The sequence below is a fragment of the Lathyrus oleraceus genome, chromosome 1 (genome assembly GCF_024323335.1).
Source record: "Lathyrus oleraceus cultivar Zhongwan6 chromosome 1, CAAS_Psat_ZW6_1.0, whole genome shotgun sequence".
NCBI lineage: Eukaryota > Viridiplantae > Streptophyta > Magnoliopsida > Fabales > Fabaceae > Lathyrus > Lathyrus oleraceus.
In genome coordinates, this window is record NC_066579.1 from 452700098 (window position 1) to 452718631 (window position 18534).

At 34.3% G+C, this 18534-nt stretch overlaps 1 protein-coding gene across 2 annotated transcripts; it reads left to right on the forward strand.

Moving 5' to 3' along the window:
- The first annotated feature begins 8751 nt into the window (after positions 1-8751).
- LOC127083611 (DUF21 domain-containing protein At2g14520) lies at positions 8752-12249 on the forward strand. Of its 2 annotated transcripts, none has more exons than XM_051023928.1 (11): positions 8752-9227; positions 9524-9600; positions 9769-9852; positions 9945-10058; positions 10166-10252; positions 10386-10525; positions 10612-10699; positions 10830-10903; positions 10998-11122; positions 11613-11884; positions 11974-12249. In XM_051023928.1, the coding sequence occupies exons 1-11, from the start codon at positions 9050-9052 to the stop codon at positions 12016-12018; spliced, it is 1284 nt and encodes a 427-aa protein (XP_050879885.1). In that variant the 5' UTR covers positions 8752-9049; the 3' UTR covers positions 12019-12249. The 2 variants fall into 2 exon arrangements, with proteins under 2 accessions (XP_050879885.1, XP_050879893.1); XM_051023936.1 differs by having other exon boundaries at positions 9078-9227; positions 9792-9852.
- The last annotated feature ends 6285 nt before the right edge of the window (positions 12250-18534 follow it).

The following is an 18534-nucleotide window of genomic DNA, read 5'->3' on the forward strand; positions in this document are numbered from 1 at the left end:
ATAATCTATGTGAAACGTTCTACAAAACGCACATAAGCATTCACAAAATCGTGAAATTCGAGATCTCACCTTAATCCAAAGGCAGTGGTGAATTTGGAGGTATTTGCGCGCGTACTATCAAAACAGATGCAGCAAGAGCTTCAAGGAGTTGAATGGAATGCTCAGGTTCAATTGAAGTGGCTTCTAGAACACGAATTCCTCAATTCACCATTGATGCGTCATAAGTGAACAGTTGCGTGTGGTGCTTGTTTGATGATGATCTCACGAAACAGTTGAAGCACAAGGTAATTGGAGATGGCAGCAAGAAAAATTTCATCAATTGATCAAGAATTGAAAGAGTTTGATGGATTTTTGTGTGATGTGTTCTTGAAGAATTTTGGAGAACTTGGAGAATTTGAGATGTGATTTTGGGAATTGTGATTTTTCTGTTATGGATTAGTTATGATTAAGAACTTATACCTCCAATTAATCAACACTTAATCACACCAATTAACAAAATGCAATGTGTTAAGCATAAGTGTCATTTTCACACCAAGGGCAAAATGGTAATTGCATATGCCAGCTCATTGCCAGCTCAATGCCAGCTCACACAAACCCTAAACACCTGTCATGAGCTGTTGCCACTTGTTTCATGTTCATTGGATGAGTATTTTGCATTTTCCACATGTGATGGCACTTTGTTCAATTTTCCAAGTTCATTTCAAAAGCCAATTCTCAAACCACAAGGCCTTGGCATGTTATGAGTATTCCAACAATTTTCAAATGCTATTTGTGAAGTGTTGCAAAAATCCCCATCCAAAAATTCCCATTATTTCTCAAGTTGGACAATTTTGCCCCTGGTCTTTTAACTGTACAGTTGAAATTTGACTTTTTGCATTGACCATTTTTGATAAAATCCAATTATGCACCATGAAAGTACATGTCAAATGGAGTTTGTGCATATAAAGAACATCCAATTTGGACACTCCATGTGGAAGTTATGCCCTCCTGATTATGGGTCATTTTTGAAATTCACTGGATCATAACTTGCCAACCATACATGGGATTTTCATGTTCTTGGACTTTTTGGAAAGGTGAGAACAAGATCTACAACTTTCATGTTGAACAATTTTTCATTTTAAGCTTCCTTGGACATGTAATTTTGAGGTCAAAAACTTTCCATTTTTGGAAACTTCCATTACAAGTCACTTTCTATTTTTGGCAATTTTTTGTCTGACTTGATTTTCTCCATTCTTAAGCTTTGAGATGTCAAATAACACTTGTTCCAACATGATTGAAGTGTATCCAACTCACTTTCACCTCCAAATCCATAAAATCAAGCACAGTTGACCACAATTGACTTTTTCAACTGATAGATGAATCTGGCAATGCATTGATCAATTTGAGCCCCATTCTTCTGATGAAATGGCTCAAGGATGAAACCTTAGCTTCAATAATCTCAATGAAACCATGGGATGATCCCCATATCCAATATAGACCCCGTCTCCTGATCATGCCCTGATTGGCCCAATGCAACTGATTAGGGTTGACCAGTGGTCAAAACCCTAATCTCAAGGAATGTGCTCCAATCACTTGATGAAATCAAACCATGATGATGATGATGTATCATTTCAAACAAGATGAAGACCAATATCCTTTGAGAATCACAAAACCCTAATTTGGACCTCCACATCCTCAGATGATTAATGACCAGTCCAATGAAACCCTAGCTTGCACATTGACTTCCTCATCTTCTGATCAAGACTTGGGAGTATGACTTGCACAATGTAACCACATGATATGCAATATGCAATGCCTAATGACCTAAAAATGATATGTAATATGTTAATGCTAGTCTCAAGAGAGGAGGGCAAATTTTGAGGTGTTACAAGCCCCTGTAAAGACATATCTCATCAAATACACGTCATGCTCTATGATCCTCAAATGGTCGCCAGATGACGTCGGTAGGTGTCAGCTCGTCCAAAATAGGTCCTAAATCATCGACCTTCAGGACTCCCTGTCTATACGACCATCTCATCGCTCGGGGAAGACCACAGTTTCCAGCAGGATTCCAATTCTCCCCTCTTTTTCCAACAGTTGGAAAATACTCGTGAATCCAACACTGTTACAAAATAAAAACATAATAAATAAAACAAATTAAGTTACAATATTTTATAAAATGAATCCAACACTTAATTAACAAAATTAAATTATATACATGTAGGAGAGTAGGATATCCACCGAGCTGTTTGCAACTGTACATGGACGCATCTCCAAGATATCGGTAAAGGGTAACTAGTGCAGCTGCTCCCCAACTATATCCTGAACATCCATCCAAGTCCCTAAACAGGAGGAGGTATCGTGCCTCTACAAGTGTAAAGGTCTTATCAGCAAATATGGTGGAACCCACCAACATCAATAGATATGCTCTAGTCGCATATGCCCAGCTGGAAGCAGCCCTATGATGTACGAATATATCATATAACCACTCCAACTTGTAATACGACCCCCTGCAGCTCCGAACATGTGACTGTGCCTGACCCTGTGACACTCCTAGGTAGTCAACAGCAAGTTCAATAGCTAGCTCTTCAGTCACATCCTGAGGACTCCAAAAGATACCCCTAATGGGCAAGTGAAGTAGACATGCGACATCATCTAAAGTAATGCTCATTTCACCAAACGGCATGTGAAATGAAGATGTCTCTAGATGCCATCTTTCCATAAATGCAGAGACAAGATTTGTGTCTATCTTGTTCAGACTGGTTCTCTGCAGTGAAGCTAAACCGGATCTAGATACCCAACTCTCCATCTGTGGTGGAAGAGCCAATGGAACCCTAGAAGTCAACTTCAGTCCATGTCCGGCAACCTTCAACTCTTTCTTTGGTCCTCTTTCCTAAAAACAATTAAAACACATATTAGAAAACAAATTATAAAATATTCAACTATTATTCATTTTCAAATATAGTCCGTTTACTTACCTCACCGAACCATATATGTCGAGCAACATGATGCTCGTACTTCACCAAAAGAGACGTATCGTACGGCCCTCCTGGATATCCAATCGGCTCAGCTGCAGCTGCAGATGAAGATGCATCCCGGTCTAACGTGCGGACTGGAATCCGGCCATCTGCACCTCTTCTTCAAACCACTGCAAAAATAATGTTAAAAAAATAATTAAAATTAAAAAAAAAATAAAAAAAATTACGTACCTGAACACTTCAAAGAAGAGTTCCGGTAAGTAAAAAACACAAAAAGCCTTCCGGAACACTTTCTTAAAGAGTTCCGGTATACATCATCCAAACCGGAAGTCTTTAAGAAAGTGTTCCGGTATACAAGTATACAAACCGGAAGACTTTCTAAAAGACTTCCGGTTCAGTGTCCCTTAAAGACAACAAACCGAAACTCTTTAGAGAAGTGTTCCGGTATACAATTATCCAAACCGGAAGACTTACTCTTAAGTGTTCTGGTATACAATGCAAAAACGCCAAATATTTTTCTTCTCCGGAAGTCTTCAACGAAAATGATAAAAAAAATTTGAAAGGGAAAATATACCCTATTTATATGAGGGTATTTTGGTCAAAAAAATTTAAATGTAGGGGTATAGGGTAAAATTTTCGTTGTGTTTTAGCATGGACCATGTGGCCCATGTCCACTATGTTGATTTTCCCATTTTTACTCCTAACCCCTGATGTGCTTATCCATACCCTATTTTACAATTTATGTCACTTGCTTGTTTCTATTTATTTATTATTGATTAATTTAAATTAGTAGTTGATTAATTGATTATATTTTTAATTGATTAGTTAATTATTAGTTTTAGTTAGTTATCTCCTTTTTGCTAAGTAGGCTAATCTGATTATTTGTTAGTCGATTACTATATATCCATGCTCATACCTGCACATGTAAATAATTATACTCACTAACTTCACTAATATTTCCAGTGATTCAAAATCTATTTCACCACGACTTCACTTCAAATCTATTTTCTCATTAAAATCTGAAGAAAAAGAGTACCCTGGATGGAATATCCAGCCGTAATCCCGAATATTAGGTCCAAGTTGTAAGAGCTTGCAAGCCATAAGTATTCGTCTTCTCTTCAAAACACTTGTAAATATTCAAACCATTTTCATAAGCAAGTTGGAAGAAAAAAATACCCTGGATGGAATATCCAGTCGTAATCCCGAATATTAGGCTCGAGCTGTAAGGGCTTGCAAGCCATAAGTATTCGTCTTCTCTTCAAAATGCTCCAATATTCAAATCATTTCCATAAGAGAATCCGAAGAAAAAGATTACCTGGATGAAATATCCAGTCGTAATCCCGAATATTAGGCCCAAGTTGTAAGAGCTTGTAAGTCCTATGTATTTGTCTTCTCTTCAAAACATTTGTAAATATTCAAATCTTTTTTCTCAATAAAATCTGAAGAAAAAGATTACCCTTGATGGAATATCCAGTCGTAATCCCGAATATTAGGCCCAAGTTGTAAGAGCTTGTAAGCCATATATATTCGTCTTCTCTTCAAATATTTGTAAATATTCAAACGTCTTTTCTCAATAAAATTGAAAGAAAAAGATTACCTGGGTGAAAAGTCCAGACGTAGTCCCGAGTATTAGACCCAAGTTGTAAGAGCTTGCAAGTCATAAATATTCGTCTTTCAAGTCCAAAAATACATCCAACCAATCAAACTCTTTTCTTCGCCGCCATGCGGTATTTAAAACCTTTTCATAAACGAAATACATTGTCTTAAGGTGATGTAAAGCAATGATTTGGCCATAATTATTGAGTTGATATAAGTGACGTTTTTCCGAATGTTGATTTGTAAATCCATTCGATGTATGGTATACGTCCGCTCCTCATCTGTTTTGGGTAAAATAATATTTTCTTCGATTAATACAATATAACTTTCGCTAAAATCGACCAGCAAACAAATATTTTTATACCTAGAACTACGTAAGCCTTGAGTTCTCTATTGAGATACGTAGGAGCAGGATTGCGAAATCTTGTCAGGCCCATTAATAAAATACTTAGGTTTAGTCCCATTTGTTGCAAAAATCCAAAAACATCTTCTCTTTTCTTTTGATCCTATTATTCTTTCCCTCGTAATAACTTGAGAAGCCTAACATTTCAAGCTAACACTAACGCGCATAATTAACCTAATGGTTACCGTTGAGTACAACAGACGTGAGGGGTGCTAGTACCTTTCCCTTGCGTAATCGACTCCCGAACCCTGATATTGGTTGCGACGACCATAATCATTGTCGTTCTTTCTTGGGTTTTATCTATATTTCCCCTTTCCTTTTTAGGAATAAAAAAAGTTCGGTGACGACTCTGTTCAGTCCATCATGCGAGCATCTGATTACGCTTCGCTAAGTCGTGTTCTCATTTTTTGAGGTGCGACACTCTAGAACCTTCAGGGTTTTTGATATTTTTAATTATGCATATCCCTGATATATTTGTTTTACTTATAATTGTGTCTAAATTACATAGATACTTTGTCTCGGTATACCCGACATGCTGTTGCTGCTTTGGCCTTTGATGGATTCGGTCACTAGGAGGCTTTTTCGTCATACTGACACCGTGTTGGTAAGAAATGCCTGGAGGACATCGTTCTAGATCTAAAGATTCAGCAGGACATTTACATGCATGAAGTAGAGAAAACTTCTACCTCTCTAACTTGGTTGGAAAGTGATTTGCTTCCCTTGAAGCTCGTTTTTTTCTCTCTCCGACTGGGTGACTCATCTGGTGAAGAATGTGCCAATGAAGAACCAAGATATGGTTATTGCTCGGGTAGTTTAGCATCTACTGAAAAAGAATTAGAGTCTTAGAATCCTCAAAATGCTTTGCTGACCCAACAACTAGCTAACTGGACAAGTGCCACCCTTGACGCCTTCTCACAATCATTTGAAAATGCATTGAAGCAAGTGAATCACTTCGACCACCATTTGACACTTTCAATGGAGCAAATCCAGCTAGATCAAGTAGTCAAAGATGGGATAATCGTTTCTCTGCGAAAGTAGACCTGACAGGGCCTTATGTTCCTTTTTTTTTATGTATTATTTGTATAGTACCCTATAATGGAAGAGCATGTAAAAATACTTCTTTATTGAATGAAAGTACCTCTTGTTACCCGTTTGAGGTGTTTTTGTAGGATCATGGGTGTATAACTTCAGATCTTTGCGAACTTACAAGGTATTTTCTCAAAGTTAATTGGACGTCACTATGGTTGTTCACGACCAATGGTTGGTCCCCTTCCCCTACCAGATGAAAACCCGGTCATGTTAGACGTGTGACCAACCAACCATGACATATGGAATGGCTAGCTTCCAGACGAGGGTGGGTTATTATTGTGTGTGTAAAATTGATTGTTGTGGACAGATGTGCAAAGCGTCTCCGACATCACCCATGACTTTAGATGGGGAATTGATTGCTTTAGTCAGACATAAAAAACGTCTTTGACGACACCCTCGACTTTAGGTTAGGAATTGGTTACTTTAGCCTAACGTGCAAAACGTCTCCAGAAGAGCCCCTGACTTTAGGTGGGGAATGATTTCTTTAGTCGAACGTGAAAAGCGTATCCGAAAATACCCCTAACTTTAGGTGGGGAATTGATTCTTTTAGCCGGACGTGCAAAGTGTCTCTAACATCACATATATCTTTATAAGCAAACTGGACATTGATATCTTTCATCGTACCCTGGGCATATCATTTGATATGATTAAAGAATAGGAAACATAACCGGGTGGGGAAATCATGCTTATTCTTTCGCTCTCTTTATCCAATTCAACCACTTTTTGAAGGACAAATGCTCATCCTGTTGAGTTGTCTAGTGAGAGAAGCGACATTGATCTCCATGGATATACCTTCTCCCTGATCTTTCTGGAGAGCCTGGTATATTATTTTTGCTCCCTCCAGGTCAGCTCTAATGGTCGTCGATTCTCCCTGCAGGTTGTGATATTTAAGCTTGAGGTGCACTGGTGAGGCAACAACGTCTAACATTGCTGCAAAGGGTCGAATCAATATTCGGTTGTAAACACTCTTGCAATGAATAATAAAAAATTGAGAATTTACTGCCCATATGTCCTTTCCGTCACCTACAAAAACTATCAGCTTCATGTATCCCTAGGGATGGGTAATGGTTTTGTTGAATGCCTGGAGATTAGAGCCCTCAGAAGGCAATAAACCTCTTTCGTATAACCCAACTTTTTCAAACATCTCTGAGTATATAATGTCATAGGAGTTGCCACCGTAGATGAGGATCCTGGACACTTCGAACTGCCTAACTGTAGCAATGATGACGAGGGGAAAAATCTTGTTGGGAACGCTTCTGGCCTTCTTTGAGTCTCAGAATCCCAACATAGGCCGGTCTGGGACTTTTGCCTAAGTATTTCCTTCCTTGCGGTGGACGACCATCATTTCTGCAATGTTCCTCTTCATAGTGTCTTTGGACGGGAGGTTTTCCCAATATGCTCCTCAGGCTATGGCGGCGATGTAAGGGCATTTAGTTTTGCTCTCCTCATTGTTTTCTGTGCTTATTCTGACCTCACGGTCTTCAAGGGAGACTTACATTTAAGTGACTTTTCTCTATCCAGGATTCTCACAGACAATGGAAGCTTCGGCTAGATCACTCCCATCGAGTTTTTGCTTGAGCCGGAGAAGGAATGTGACTGCCCTGGTCTCCCTGGGGCTCTGAGCAGAAGTTCAATGCTTTCTGCTCTTACGACGATCATTCTACTGAGGGTCCTCGTCTCTCTTCGTCTCGGCTGGTTCAGGGATATCAACATGAGTCTTACCTCAAGAAACTTCTTGGATCGTATTTTCCTGGTAGGGAGCGTTGTGAAGGCTTTCTTCCAAGCGTTGAAGCCTTACTTCAAGCACGTGTTAGTTTTGCTTTCGAACAATGTTAAACATGATGTTCAACAGTTCATTAGCACCTTGCATGCCGAGGTTTGCTTGTAGAGTGTGGAGGCCATGCAAGACTGTCGTGCAACAGAGGTGGAACAAGAGTCTCTATAGGAATAACTTGAATAGATATAGCCAACTACGAAGCTTGGACCAGATCTGGATGAAGCGAAACACTCGTTCCAGGATCAAAGAACTTTTTTGGAGGAGGAAGATGTGGTTGATTACTTGCCGCTAGAGCAGCGACGATAACATCGTGGGCAACAACATATGTAGTAGCCTTAGATCTAGCCATCATCGAGAATTGAAAGAACTAAAGATCTAGAAATCTAAGGAAACAAAATTGAGATTATGCTCGGTTGAATCACGACGCGGTGGATCTTTGCGCTTTATTGCAAATTCTTTCGCTCTGGTGATCGGAGGAAGTTACAGACTGTGAAGTTGGCAAGTGAACGTGAATTCGTGGAAATCGTAGAAATTAGAAGTCGATTCCCACAGACGGAGTCAATGTTCTGTTCTAGAATAAAAAATAAGAGGAGAAACGACGATGATGAGATATCATAATTTCTAGTGTAATAAATTGGTGGAACCTGCGAGCTTAATAATCTAACCCTCGATTCAATACTTAAAAAAGAAGAAGATAATAAAATTGAATTTAATCATTTGAAATATTGAAAGTTGAAAGTCATTAATGGATCATACAACCAACTTTCAAATAAGTCATTTTGAAATATTTTTAATATGATTTCATTTCCTTTTAAAACATAAAAACAAACCAGAGTTTTGTAAGTCTCTTTCTAACAGCTGGTGGTGAGAGAGTACACATAACAACTAGTAATGATAATTTACATACATAAGACTCACTCAACTCAACCAAATGGAATATTACCAGAATCAAAACATCACAGTTGCATTACACATGACCAAAATGGCATTATCCAAATCAAAAACACATGCAAGTTTCTATAAAGAAAGTGCCAAGTTCGGTTAAAGTAATGGCAGTAGGTCCCACACTGGCTTCATTATCGATGATCCTCACTCGCCGACTCAAAGAAAATAGAAACAAGTACAAAAACAGAGTACAATACAACGTTAGCATAAATTTAACAACACTGTCTCATTCTGGAAAGTAAGAAAAAAACATCTACTCTTCAATCAAACCAGTGTTTTTCAATGGCGGTGGAATATCAGTGTTGTGAAACAGAGTTTTTCATCAGAATACTGATAATTGTGCTGCTTGTTGTGTTTGCTGGATTGATGTCTGGGCTTACTTTAGGCCTCATGTCTTTGAGCCTTGTTGATCTTGAGGTTCTTGCTAAATCCGGTACTCCTCAGGATCGAAAACATGCTGGTACTGTTCTATACATAAATTCATGTCATGTTTTACTGTTCTATACATAAATTCAAAATCATAGGATATTTTCTTTATTGCTTACATCACATGTTTCTGAACATGTTTGATTTCACGGTGAATTTGTCACAATTATAGCGTGATATGGTAATTTTCGTAAAAAAAATAACTCACCGTATCTTCGTAATTTCGTCTGATTCACTGTGATTTTAAATATTTATTCAATTATTTTCTCTAATCAATGTATCTGATCTATATATAATTTAAATATATTGAATTTTGTGTTTGTTTTTCAGATAAAATATTGCCTGTGGTAAAAAATCAACATCTATTACTTTGCACTCTTTTGATTTGCAATGCTGCTGCCATGGAGGTACATATAAATTCATGTCCTATTTATTTTTTAATTTATAAATTCGCTTCGTAGAATTCAGCGTTAAAGTGACACTAATAGTCATTTGATATCTCTGAGAAATTTGAATTTTTTTTTTAAGATTTCGTAAATGACTAAACTCTTACCATTGAACTGATATCTGATCAGGCACTTCCGATTTTTCTTGATAGTCTTGTTGTTGCTTGGGGAGCTATCTTAATTTCCGTGACACTAATTCTTCTGTTTGGTGAGGTGAGAATTTTTTAAATTTCCTTACATTTTGAATTTAATGTATTGCATATAACATGTTTACATTAATTTTTTTCTCTGTTAATTCTTTGAAGATTATTCCTCAATCGGTTTGTTCTCGATATGGTTTAACAATCGGTGCAACAGTAGCGCCAATTGTTCGTGTTCTTGTATGGATATGTTTTCCAGTTGCTTATCCAATAAGCAAGGTAATAATACACATACACCATCAACAACATTTTTATCAAATTTTTTATTTGAACCAACCTAAACCGAATCTGATTTTTATTTCTTAATTTCAATTTTTTATATTCAGTTGTTGGATTTTTTGCTCGGCCATCGCCATGAAGCTCTTTTCCGCAGAGCTGAGCTGAAAACACTTGTAAATTTACATGGTAACGAGGTATGTTTCAAAACAATGAGACCGTTTTTTTTATGATTCCATGTAAAATATTCATACAGATAAATCATTATTGTCACAACGAAGACGACGCGTTATTTAATTTTGAATTGATGATGAATTTTGTTAATGTTAGGCTGGAAAAGGAGGCGAACTAACACATGATGAAACAACTATCATTGCTGGAGCACTTGAACTCTCTGAGAAAACTGCTGGTGATGCTATGAGTCCTATAAATGAAATATTTTCTATTGATATTAATTCAAAACTTGATAGGTGAGAGACATTTTTAAAAATATTTATAAAATTTAATATATATTTTTGAAATTTCTTACAATTTTATGTCTAATTTTATTAAGCAGAGATTTGATGAATGTAATATTGGAGAAAGGGCATAGCAGAGTCCCTGTTTATTATGAAGAGCCAACAAATATCATTGGACTTATTTTGGTATAAAGCAAAATTTGTATTTTTTTATTTATAATCTTTTAATATAAATAAATTTTATATTTATTTTATTTATTTACATTGTTCATGATCTTTGTTTTAAGTTTTAAGCATGCATGCTTTTTAATTTTAGATCAAGAATTTGTTAACTATTGATCCAGAAGAGGAAGTACCTGTGAAAAGTGTGACCATACGAAAAATACCAAGGTATTATTATACTTTGAAGTATTAAAAATAAATAGAATTATGTTAATTTAGTAACCATAAATCCATGTTTAAGTTTTATTAAATATTTTGATAGGGTTCCAGAAATGATGCCACTGTATGATATATTGAATGAATTCCAGAAGGGACATAGCCACATGGCTGTTGTTGTGAGAAATTTTGACAAGACAGGGCAACAATCTTCCAACAATAATTGCAATGGTAATTAAGCATGCATGCTATTTTTTATCATCATAAATTTAGGGTTTAGTAGATGATATTTGTGTACTAATGTAAAGATGTGTGAGATATTTCACAGGTTTTAATATCCAACAAGAATTATGTGTCAAATATCTGAAACGTGTGAGGTTGTCCCTGACACGATGACGATATGTTTATTTTATTTATCATTTTTAAATTGTTATTGATGTTGATGTGTCGGTATCTGACACGTGTCGGTATCTAACAATAAAAACTTTTTATGTGTTTGCACGTGTCAGTATCTGACAATAAAAACGTGTCATATGTCTGACACGTATCCGTTCTGATATTGTTATAAGATACGACTACATCACATATGATTATACTTATTTTAATTTATCTTTTTATAGTTTTCATTGATATTAACGTGTTGGATGTATGACATGTATTTGTATTTGACAATAAAAACGTGTTAGGTGTGTATCTGATTTTAATTATGTATGTGAAATAGATTTAGTGAGAGATGTGAAAGTGAATATTGATGTGGAAAAGACTCCTCAAGAGAAAATGTTGAAAAACAAGATGCAACTTCATAAGAGAAAAAGCTTACCAAATGCAAGTAATTCAAATAGGAGTACTGGTTCATCTAGGAGCAAAAAATGGTCACAAAATATTTACTCAGATATTTTGGAAATTGATGGAAATTCAATTCCAAAGCTACCTGAAAAAGAAGAAGCTGTTGGAATTATTACAATGGAAGATGTAATTGAAGAGCTTTTGCAGGTAATTAATTTTGAACAATTTTATATAACTTTTACTTAAAATCTTGAAGAAACTTGTTAATTGATACATCATTATTTAATTTTGTGTAGGAGGAGATCTTTGATGAGACAGATCATCATTTTGAAGAGTCATAACAATGATATCTTGATAAAAGTTAAATTTTCTTTGTTTATGTAGATTCATATATAAGCTGATTAGATTAATTTAATTAGATAATGAGAAAAGTGAGTGATTGGAAAATGACTAGTTAGCCATTATTCCTTGTGAAAAGTAGTAGTGACAAGGAAAGCATTTGTTAGTATTGTGTAACATGTTTGCATAGGATAATTTTCAATGTTGAGTAATACATCAATATCAATTTTTTTTATTGTAAGGTGTGCCAGGAAAGGCTGTATTATGTGATAATGAAGATTTGATATTGATACGTGATGCATTTGGGAACATTATAAATGGTACTAATTGACAAGACTTTTGGACAAACATGGTTATCTTACTTTGATCATGATTGTGAGATAATTGGGGGAGAAATGATAGAATCTATAAATCTAATTTTTTGAAGTTGTGATTTAATATTTTTTTTATCTCTTATTTTTAATTTGGGGTTCAGTTTGAAATCTTAACTTTCAAAAATATTGTTTTGTTCGGTTATTTTTTTAAACGATTTTGTATTTATCTTTTCTATTATCTCTGTTAATTAGAGTCAAGTTTAATGACCATGTATTGTCTACGTGGTGTTGATGTGGAAATGAAATTAGAAAACATAAGGTGAATAAAAGTGATTCACTTTTAGTCTTGAAACAAAAGTGATTCATTTGTAGAGAAGTCTTATGGAGAAGATGATGATGTAGGTGCAGTAAAGCTTTGAATATCATTTTATGGAATACGATAATGTAGGTGCAATTGAAGATACAAATTTCAGGACAGTTAATCATTTATAGCCCCTTTCTCATTTAGGATTTAGCTAAACATCCAATCGTTTAGGATTTTTTGTGTTTTTCTGAGTTCTAGTATAAAGTTCCAATTTTCTGTGTACTTCTGCTTAGGGTTTAAAGTAACACATTGTCTTTTTAGGTTTTGAGGTCGTTTTAGTTTTCTATGTAGTTTTCATCCCTTTCTCCCCCTTTCTAATTTAGGTTTTGTTTTAGATAGGTAAAAATGGAAGAATTTCTCCATGTGTTTATTCATGATGGAGGGTTATTTGTAAATGATGAACTAACTAAGTATGAAAGAACAAGTTCGTAATTGAAATGTGATGTTAATAAGTGGAGTTATTTCGAGTTGGTAGGTATAGTTAAAAAACTGAGATATAGGGAAATAAATACTATATGGTATAAGGATCAAATGTTTGGAATGTATATTTTGGTTGATACCAAGGGTGTCCAAGATATTACAGATTTATGTAAGGTGGACTTAAGTGTTGGTGTTTATATACAACATCCATTGTCTCAGCCTGAATTTTATGATGGTCCTCTGGAGGAAAAATATGTAAAACCCTAAGGATATTATAAAGTTTGATGAAGAGGATTCAATTTTTAAACTGTATGAAGTAGTGAAAAAGGATGAATTGGGTGAAGGTAAAGACTAGTCTAGTGAGGTGCGGGATGGTGAATTGAATGAAGGTGTATGACAATATGGTGAGGTGTCGGATAGTGAACTGAATGAAGGTAGATGCCATGATATTGATGTGAATGATAATTATATGAATAATGAGGTTAATGTAGGTGTGATGAATGAGGGTGACATGGTTGGTTCTTAAAGTTAGGATGATAATGATGATCTAATTTTTAACTATCACAATGCATTGAATATTTCGTTTGAAGACTCTGATGATGGTGATGATTTTTTGAAAGAGAAAATGGACAATATGTTATATTATGGGAATGGTTCTGAGGGTACTAGCAAATTACAGAAGCACGGGGGAAAATTGATGAGAGTGAAAATGATATTGAGGAGTTAAAAAATGGGTGTGAAACAAATTAGAATAGAAAAATAAGTAGGAAGAAGCATCAAGTTTTGAAGTTGCAGAAAGACATGGCAAACTATAAATGGGAGTTAAGAACTTATTTTACTTCTAATTGTGATTTTAAGGAACCAATAACAACTTATGTTATCCATAAGGTTAGGGTTAGATGTAATAAGGGACGTGAATGGAAAACATATCGTGCAAAGTTTCCAATGGAGGATTCTTGGCAGTTGAGAAAAGTAGTTAACATTCATAATTGTAATAGACATTATAATGTCAAGATGATGACTACAAAGTGGTTGAGTAAGAAAAATATTTTTTATTGAAAGATAATCTTAAAATGAAGATTAAAACAAACGTAATTAGAGCAATATGTGCATCTAGAGACATTGTAGATGGTTCATTCCTAGAGTAAGAACAAATTATGGTTCCATGGTCAAGTTAAATGTCCAACATGTGCAAGAAGAAGTATCTGATAAAAGACCTCATTCAATATATTATACAAATGTTATGCAACATGTAAGGAGAGTTTCAAGCTTTGTAGATCTGTGATTCGTCTTGATGAGTGTTTTTTTAATGGTCTTTGTATAAGACAAATATTGGCAGCCATGGGAAGAGATCCTAATAACCAAATGCTGCCAATAAATTTTGTGTTATTTAAGGGGAAACAAAGGATATCTAGACATGATTTTTGGAATTTTTGATTGATGATATTGGAGGTAGTTCTCAGTGTCGTACCTACACTTTCATATTTGATCAATAAAAGGTAACTATCTTGTATTTATTTTATATATATATATATATATATATATATATATATATATATATATATATATATATATATATATATATATATATATATATATATATATATATATATATATATATATATATATATATATTATATATATATATATCACCTTAATCTTGTACTTATGTTATATTGCAATGTCTATTACCTGCTTTGCTTAACCTTTTACCCAGTATCGAGCGAAGCTTTTATGTGTGACACTTGTACAACAATTTTAGGAAGAAGTATTCAAGAAAGGTATTGAAGGAAATCATTTGGAATATAACAAAATCAATTTACCTACCGTTTGGGAAAAGGAAATAAGGGGAAAGAGAGTTGTCAATGAGGAACCTTGCAAGCATATAATGAAGACTCCACTTAGGATCTAAAGTAAATCACAGTTTATACAAAATGTGACTTCCTACTTAATAGAATGTCAAAAGCATTTAACAATGTGATCATTAAAGAAAGATTTAACCCAATAGTTACTATGTTAGAAGAAATTAGAACATACATAATGGAATGGTGGACAACATAATAGGATGAAATTTCCAAATTTAAGTAATGAAGTTGTTTTACTCAACATTAAAAGGGGGTAATGCATTTTTAGACTAGTTCCTTAATTATACATACATAAGTGTGTTATTTATTTATTATCTAACTTGTTCCTTAATTGTTACCTAGGATTGAGAGAACAAACATATGCACCAACATGTGGACTGTAAGATAATCGTTTCTTAATTGTTCCTCATATGTTACTTTTGATTCATTTGACTATAATATGATGCCATATTAATTTGGTACTTTAATTTGTTATAGGATTTCAGTTGAGCATATTTTTTTAGGTTAGCCACATTGAAAATCCATGAGACAAGTTTTCAGCCAATTTGAAGGAATTTGTTTGTTCATGCAGAAAATGGAAGCTCAAATCCTTGCCACATGTTCATGAACTTGCATATATTAAGAGTAAGAACCTTAAAATAGATGGTTGAATTTCCAAAATATACAAAAAATGTGGAGATAGGTGCAAAAAAGAAAATAACACCAAGGAAGAAAATGAATCTTGAACAAGGTGAAATTGATAGATCTGATCGTAAAATGAGAAGCTATATTTGAATACTATGTGCAGTAGGTGCAAAAAACTGATCATAACAAATCTACCTATAAAGTTCCACCATCACATGGAAGTCAAGAAACTCAAGCCATTCAGTTAACCACCTCAAGCAACTTATGCCAGACAACCGATTTAGATCAGTTAAGTCACTTATCAAACTTAGGACAGTCAAACACTCAAACTAGACCATCAATTCAAGGAAGTCATGGAAAGGAAAAGAAATTAAATATTAGGAGGGCATAAAAAACTTTTGTATTCCCAAGTTCTACTATCAGATTAAGTGTTGCAAAGAATGATGTTGGACCTACTATAAGACTCAATTCATCTCAAACAACGAATACTACTCTAAGAAACAAAACCACTTAGTTTAGAAAATTATGTTTATGAATGTTGTAGGATTCTTAATGTTGTTTGTTTATGAATGTTGTTGAGCATATTTTGTAGGTTTTTTGGATGATGAATGTTGGATCATGTTAAGATATAATTTTTTTGGATACTAAATTTCAATGAATGCTTGGTTGCTATTAATTTATATCACAATAAATTAATTTCTTAGGTTCTAGACGGGTGATACTAAGCTAGTACATTGACAACACACTTTGAAAGTATGGTACAATTAAAAACACAGTTTGAGAGTAAAACAATTTGTAATTAAGTTTGACGGTAAAAGTTATATGACCAAACTATGGTTAAACTGATACAATCAAGTTCAATTGCATAATTTTGGGACAAACGCAATTTGACAGTAAAAATTATGTGAAAAAATTATGGTTAAGCTGGTACAATTTGTTGAACAAGTGACTCCAAACACAAGAGGGAGAGGTGAATTGTGGTATTCAAAATTCACAATTACTTTAAGATTAATTGTTAAAAAATCACTTTGTGTTAGTATAGTTAAAAATAGAGATTGCAACGGAAAATGGAAACATAGAAATGCAAAAGAAAGTAAATTACTAATATTAAATAGAGAGAGAGAGTTAATAGAGATTGCACCAAGATTATAGAGGTTCAGCCAATCTCTTGGCATACTCCTTTACTCAAGAAACAAACTTCTTGAGAGTTCCACTAATAAAATCTTTTGAGATTTTGCTAGGTTATGTTCGCAAACCTTATTACAATCGATTGAGAGATTTTCATAGTTTGATACCTCAAATCAAGTAGATCTTTTCACATGCTAAGCTTATGAACCAAGAACAAGATTTTGATCGGCTACTCTCGGAAACCAAATAGAGGTTTTAGAAGGACAACCTCAACAACTAAACAAAAGAGACTTCAAGAGAATCACACTTTTAATAAAATAGATGAACACATGTATAATAAAACCTCACAAATGTATTTCACTCACAAAGGCACTAAAACAACTTTTAGTGAAAGAAAGAATAAAAGAGAAAGAGGTTAAAAAGAGAGGAGACAAATTTAAAAATGAATTATGGTCTGAGAAATAGTGAGGAGGCACCCTCCTTATATCGGGAAAAGTGTATCTCAAAAAGGAAAAAATTCATTGACTTTTTAATGCTCATAATCGATTATATAGTGTTAAAAGGGAATGTTTTCAAATTATGATGTTACTAATCGACTAAAAATCCTAGTAGTCGATTATGAGGTGAAATAATCGATTAAGCATAAAAGACAATCAATTATCCAATGTAAATTTCCCAAATAATCAATTAAGCATAAAGGATAATGGATTACCCATTTAAATTTCCCTTATACATCATTATTTGGGCTAGTAGCCAAATAGTATTGTGTAAAACATTTTATGGTGCTTTTCATGAAATTATAGGGTCCTCAAAACCACTTGGTGAGTGTGTGAGAGTTGTCTTAGTAACTTATATGCTACTCTAACATTTTTACAATACTTTAGTCACTCAAACACTGCATTAAGCGCGTTACCGACCAGGAGAGATTTCACACTTCCTCTCTTTCACAACTTTGAAGCTTCAAGTTCCTTGCCACATTAACTTTGACTTTAGCACTTCATTGAAACCTTGAATCGTCTCCCTGATGAGGCTTGAGATAACTTTAGGATAAGAAACATCATCAGATACAATTGGAAAGATATCGCTAGTGATGATCAAGCAAAGGATCAACCATCATGATTCCACCGGACATCAGAGTCATCGTCAAAACCACCGAAGAACGGAGTCAACATAAAAACCATCATAGTCACCAAGGAATCAATTCACCAGCATACCTAGTATCTGTAAGTACATAGATCCACACAATTAAGTTCAACTGCATAAATTTGTGATAAACACGGGTTGCCAGTAAAAATCATATGGTAAAACTATGGTTAATAACTGGTACAATTAAGTTCAACTGCATAATTTTTAAAACATAGTGTTCTTTAGATTCATTACAACATATCATTACATTCAACTGCATAAAATTTATAGATTAAAATAGTCAAAATAAGTTGTACATTAATACAGTCAATACAAAAGAACTTAAATTCTTCTAGATTTTCATCCACGTCATAGTGTTCTTCAAATCCACTTCAAGTTCTACAAGTTGTTGCTTTTGTGCCTCAATTGTGACTTTTTGTGTTTCAAGATTATGCAATTTCTATTCATTTACTTTTGTTAAAATTTTCCAACATCCTCTTTTGCTTCATTATAAAACGATCGTTTTATTCTCCCACATCTACATAGAACCAATAAAAGAAACCAAACTCAGTTTGAGTAGAACTCAATATGAATTCAGAAATCCCACTTCCAGTATTACAAAATAAGATATGTTCTAAAAATTTCCAGAATGATGAAGGTTTACCATGTATTATCATT